At 55.6% G+C, this 6,099-nt stretch overlaps 1 protein-coding gene across 1 annotated transcript; it reads right to left on the bottom strand.

The window, feature by feature from the left end:
* Positions 1 to 277: 277 nt before the first annotated feature.
* Positions 278 to 4,859, bottom strand: CSUI_011202 (rna recognition motif-containing protein; the record flags this gene model as incomplete). The annotated part of the gene is made up of 4 exons (XM_068071303.1): positions 3,548 to 4,859; positions 1,796 to 2,011; positions 722 to 927; positions 278 to 365 (listed from the first exon to the last, which is right to left on the bottom strand). Exons 1-4 carry the CDS (start codon positions 3,638 to 3,640, stop codon positions 278 to 280), a joined length of 603 nt encoding a protein of 200 aa, XP_067916721.1. The 5' UTR covers positions 3,641 to 4,859.
* Between the last annotated feature and the right edge of the window lie 1,240 nt (positions 4,860 to 6,099).

Below are 6,099 nucleotides of genomic sequence, written 5' to 3'. Positions count from 1 at the left end.
GCTTTTCGAATGAACTGACAAACAACAGCGCCCCCGAAAACACTTCTTCTAGGCTCGGCAATCAAGCTGCAGCACGCGAGTGACCTGGTCAAAGGTCTACGAGAGCCGCGTAGCGAAAGCTCAGCTTTAGTAGGGCGGAAAGTACGCCGCGGATGCACTAGGAGCCGAACTGGAGCTTTGTCAGTGGTAAAACGGCTGATCAACGCGTAACAGAAACTGCAAGGCCCGCGCAGCACCGCTGCTTGCACGAAGCATGGGGCTACGGCCAGCCCAATTCTTACTCGCTAACTCGCCGAGCGTATGACGTACTCCTGCTCCTAGAAGCTGAACGGCGCGTACGTTGGAACGACTGACTGCCGCGATATCTGCAGAGGTGTTCAAATTGCAAATGGGACAGCTCTCCATATGACGGGCGGCTCTTTTGAGCAGGGCAACTTCTTATTAAACGTCGCATCTCCGAAAAGGCATTTCCAGGGTCAGACGTGTGTAGCAGGTGTGTTGGACAGCCGGCGACGGACGCCATGCGTGCCAGCGGCACAAACAGTCCCCAGATTTGAGTCTGCCAGGGGTGTCTGCTCTGATCGTCATCTCCGGAAGTTGAAAATGGCACTGATGTCACGCGGCAGCTTCTTAACGAATTGAGAGCCGGTCTTCCGCAGAAGCACTCGAACTCGTGGGAGGGAGCATGTGCGGCGGTGTGTATAAAGAAGCTCCGCCTTACCGAGGACTGCTTCGTCCTCTGCTTCCTTCCCGGCTTAAGGTTCTCTCTCGTTGGCGGGAGGCAGCCCAATCGTCTCTTCGACAGCCTCGGTCCCTGCCGCGGACTCTATTTCGGTGTGTCTGACTACGGTAGTCGTCGCAGCGCTCTTGCCTTTCTGCTCGTTTAATTCTGCCTCTCTCGAAGTCGTTGCGAAGCTCTCTGCGCCTCTGCGGGCACAGCAAGAGCAGAGCCAGGTGGAGTAGGCTGTATTGCATGCTCGGAGCGCCATACAGAGATTCTGATTGAAAAGGAGCTGGACTGGAATGCGCTGCTTCGCTGGCCTGCTGCTCCTTCCGACAGTGAACCCCAGGAAGAAATGCATTGTTGAAGGTCCAGAAGGACAAGCACGCTGAGACCTCTGGGGTAGTTGCTAGGCCCAAAAGCGAGCTAAAAAGAGTTCTTCCCGGCACGAGGCCAGGTACGCGCGGCATATCGATTGGGCCGCGACTTGAACGGTGGCAGAGAGTGACGTTCGGGAGCCTCTCTGCTCCCGCTGCTCCTAATGGTTAGAACTTAGATGGAAGGCCCCACTTGCCAATGTCGTCTGCCTTGATAACAGCGAAATAAGAGCAGGCAGTTTCGAAGACCGCCCAAGGGCCTGGGTACACAGATTAATCATGCGCACGGAGTAGGGCTAGTGACGTGGGCCCCATACTGGCTGCGAGCAGGGCCCGAACCGCCGGGGAGCCGGCAGTGCCGTGGGGCGTCAGGTTAGTACTGAGGCCCTGAGGGTGAGGCACTGCAGTCAGGACACTGGGTGCTTGTTCCTTCATCAGTTTGCTTGGCGAGCTGAGGGCCTAGGATCGAAGAAGGGTTACGTGCATGGCGTTTTGAGTTACGTATGACCCAAGAATGTGGCACACTCCTTCATCTTAAAACAGGAACTGGCAACGCCGGCTCAGTGTGTGTGTGAGGCCCTTCTAAAGGACAAGTCTCCTTTGTTTCAAATACGTTCAACATGTGGCTGCACCACTGGCGAGGATAGTCAACCAGCGCATCCCAGTGGTGCTCACCGTCCACCGCAGCAACACCTACCATCTGCCTGGGGTCGGAGCGGCCCTTTTTGGCAATGGTGACCTGAATTGTAGAGCCCTTAAGCTCTGTGTTGTGCATGTAACTCATTGCCTCACAGGCATCTTGGCTGGACTCGAACTCCACAAAACCGAAGCCGCGAGGCTCTCCCGTATGGTAGTCCAAGGGAAGGTACACATCGCGGATTGGACCGAATGCTCCGAACGCTTTCCTGACGTCCTGCACCCAAACACGCGCCGGACTTCGAGTGTAAGCGACACTCATTCATGGTTTTGCAGGCGTGCGCTTGAAATGGTTGCGCGACTTGACGGACTGAGTGCTTTTGAAACACATGGAGACAGGATCCGCGCGCCGCCACGAAAGGAGTGCTACAGCAAACCTGAATTCCGCAGACCGGCATCCAGTTTCGAACACTTGAGATGAGTTGAACCTGCATCCTCAACGACAAAGGACCTTTTGAGCACCCCTCTCCAGCCCCGCCCTGTCCGGCTCTCCAGCCCCGCCGGTGTCTAAATCCGGCACTCACTTGTTTCCAGGTGGACTCCTATCTCCCTGTCTTGCAAAAATTCTTGTACACGGTTATGACCAAATTCACTCGAGAATCTGTTCTGGCACTCTGCGTTAAGCTTAGAATTGTAAAACCGGTGCCCACTGGGCCGCGTGCAGCTGTGCCCGCGCGCAGATAGACCGAGGGAGCGAGCTTCTCACTCTTACGCTGCTCACCATGGGACTATCCTCACGCGACTTTCCGTGAGATGCCACTGCAACCAGCAGGGGGACTTTCTGTGCCCAACCGTATTTGCTACTGACATTTGAGGCTAGGGGGCCGCGACCCCATACACGCGTTGGTACATCTGCCCTGTCTCTGCGTCAGACTCATCAACGCTGTTTTGAACCATACATGAAAACACCCCAAAGGCACGCCGATCTGCTCCTAGATGTTCCCAAGTGCCCAAGTATCGGGAGACGCTGGGCGGCTCCCCTACCAGCATCGAGCTGTGAGTGCGCTAACACGGCCAAATGTGAGTGTGCTTCTACTTTGCACAGCGCCTTCGACTGCCATAGCAACCACGGTAACAAGCATAGGAGTGGCACGGCTTGGCTACGCTTGCCTAGTGTCGGACGGGTGTGCTTGTTTTGCAATACTCCGATACCCCACCTACGTGCACAGGACAGTTGCGTGTCCTGGTGCTGTCGCGGCTAAGGCGGTGTCCTAGATAAACTGCAGTAATCGAAACCACCGAGATACAAACAGATGCATCTAATGCCTCTACCACCAGCGTACCGTTTTGCCGCGTTTGCGTCCCACCGTCGTGAACGGGCGCACAAGAGCACATGCTACTCAGTCCTGTACGGGTGGACTGCAGTCAAAATAAACGTGAGCAGGAGGCGCTATCAAGCTAAGCTGGAGCACACCAAGGCGTATCCGTAGTGCAGTTATGACCCCCGATGGTTTTGACAATAACGTGTGGACTTTCGGGGCAGCCAGAAGCCTGTGCCGGCAAAGATACCCACAGGAGATCTTTACTCTCAGCATGGTACGAAGTTGTTAGTGGTTTTTCCACTAGTTCCGTGAGCCACGTTTCATCAGCGGCGGTGGCGGCCCCCCCCTTCTCCAGAATCTCATGAAGAAAATTAGCCTAGTGGATACAAACAAGACTTGGGCCAGCTTTATTAAAGTCGCGTGGTGCTCTCATACGCTTAGCCATCAGCGGTAAGTGAACCTGTACCGCTGGGTGGTGCTTATCGACTCACAAGGGGGTTCACGTTGTAGCTGAGATTCCGGACGAGAAGCGACACAGGCGGTCGCGCCTCTAGCGTGCGCTCGCCTTCTGCCGCGTCCCTCATTGCTGCCTGACGTGGCACCGGGGACGACGAACACAGAGATCCAGAAAGAGCGGACAGTCTGGCTGGCTTGTACGCCTTGTCGGCTGTATAGCCTCGAGAAAGAAAATTCTGAGTCTTGTCCACGCGAGGGTTTCTAGACCATGCTAGCTGGGACTCCGGCACTGGGTATCCCTAATGCGCGACAGCGGCGGCAACGACGTAGCGTCCCAGGCGTGTGCTCGAAGTACCACCCCCGTTCCTCTGGGCGAGTGCCTGGATGTCATTAAATGTGTAGTCGCCTCGTACTAAGCCTGGGTGCCGACCCGACACAGGCAGTCCACACTCGTACGCGAAGGAAGCCACAGTTGTGTTTCGGAGCCTCTCGTCCATCCCCCCCTTCGTGGTAGAAAGAGCAGCGCCGAAGCACCAGAACGCAGGGCAGGACGGAAGCTAACCGGTGTTTGCGCTACGCCGGCACGCTCGACTGGTTTCATACGGGGGGAAAAAGAAGGGTGCAGTACTTGTTGCGGCTGGGTTTCACCAGTCTAGATACTGGTATGTAAACATAGGGCGGCGGGGGCGGGGGGTGCAGAGACAGAAAGGCACCACTGGTGAGGTGTACACGAAAGTCACCGGTTGGATGCCCCGCAGACCTTGCCGACGGACTTGAGCCTGATGTGTGCCGCAGCTGACTCCCTCGGGAAAGATTCAGCGCTAACAGTGGGACTGAGTTACTATAGCAGGGTAGTGCGGATGAAAAGCGGCAGAAGAACCTGGCAGGGCCCGGAAATCACAGGGGGCTCATGCGTTGGAGCTGGTTCAGTGGAAACTGCCTGAGCCCCAGCTGAACGGAATCGCGGCCGCTAGGGTCCAGCAGTGGTGACTCATGTCGGTTCTGCATTAGAAGATGTCATAAGATCCGATCTATGTCAATAGATGAAGCAACTAAGATCCGCCGGGGAGAAGCTGTCCACAGTACACAAAACCGCATGACTTTCATCCACAAGTGGGACCTCACAATCCCTCACGGGACGACACTGAAAGCAGGTGAGAGCGGATAAAATGAGCTGACCGATAGAGAGGCACCAAGACTAACAAACGTGCAATAAGACCAGCGATTCTTAAAAAAGACGGACGACATCCTACTCGTTCACTGACGGCACCTTTGAACAATGCATCTGCCTGGAGGGTTGCATTCGTTTACACGTCCGAACAGTGCATCTTTTCGCAGTCGTACCTGAGGCCCGGAGCGTGCGATACTGATTCACTATTCTGGGACTCCCGCAGCTCTCCGTTCTTCTGTACATGTGAGTCGTACTTCGCTCAACCATAACAGAATCTCGTCTTTTTTCTTTCGGTCCCGGCATGCATGGGTCAGCGGGCGCGCCAACGCCAGTTAGTTTCCGAGATGACTATTACCATGGCAACACCTTGACACCTTGGTGTAGTCGGCAGACAGTGTATTCAAGCCATGGCGGCACAGCATCGTCAGAAAGGACCATTCCGAAGCCGACGGTGAAACTTTGAAAAGTGCTATCTCTCCTTACGCAAACAAGCACGGATGCGCTGGATCTCTTTGTCCACGGACAGCACAATAAAGATGGACGGCGAGAACCACGACTCCGATAGTGCGGCCGGCAATCCGGGTCGCTCTCAGCTGTCACTGAGACACGCGGCCCAGTCTGGCGGAACCAGGTCCATTCGTTACATCACCTGCCTGACTGAAGTCTGTGACCTGGCGAGCCAGCACTGGCTGCCCTGAAGTAGTTTACAGTTTTGCCATGTAACAATGTCAGCTACCTGTAGTGACCTGTCATTACCGAGCGACCACGCTGGTTGCGTCGGAAAATAGATTGAGCCAGTCCTAGTTTGTCAGACCTCAAGAAATCACGCGAGATGACACCGTTAAACGCGACTTTGTTCCACTAAAGGTAGGCTGGGGCTGCGCCACGCCCCGCACGATCGGCAACAACCGCGCTCCACTCTTGACCCGCAACAGCTGCGAGAACACTTAACGTTTCCTTTACTCAGGCAAAACAACGAGGCCAACAAACGGCGAGCTCGGGAGCAGCAAGTAGCTTGTGCTCTTCTTTCTCAAAGAGAAGACCTCGTGTTCTCTCTCTATAGCAGCTTCCACTCGGACCGGGAAGAGACACGTTCTCAGTGCCGCCTCCCCAGTGGAGCGGCAGAACCATGACATGTCTGTAAAGGATTATTACTGTACAAGTCCGTTCGTCTCCGGCTCCCCCGCGACCGCTCGGGGCCTGCACGACACTTGCCCCCGTAGGGCGCGCATTCCATATAGCACAGCGCCCGGCGGGCGCGACATACGTTGCTCGACGGCTGAAGCACACAGCTTACTGTCACGTATGCGTGGCCCACACATAGTCATCACGCACTCATTACACTACCCCCGCGCCTTCAAGCGCTGCGTCCTCGCCAGCGTTCGCTTCTTTCAGGAGCTGTAGATCGTCAGGTGC

This window comes from Cystoisospora suis (genome assembly GCF_002600585.1).
Source record: "Cystoisospora suis strain Wien I chromosome Unknown contig_10091, whole genome shotgun sequence".
In the NCBI taxonomy this organism is placed as follows: Eukaryota; Apicomplexa; class Conoidasida; order Eucoccidiorida; family Sarcocystidae; genus Cystoisospora; species Cystoisospora suis.
The sequence above is the reverse complement of the archived record's forward strand: the minus strand, read 5'-3'. Positions and strand labels throughout refer to the sequence as shown.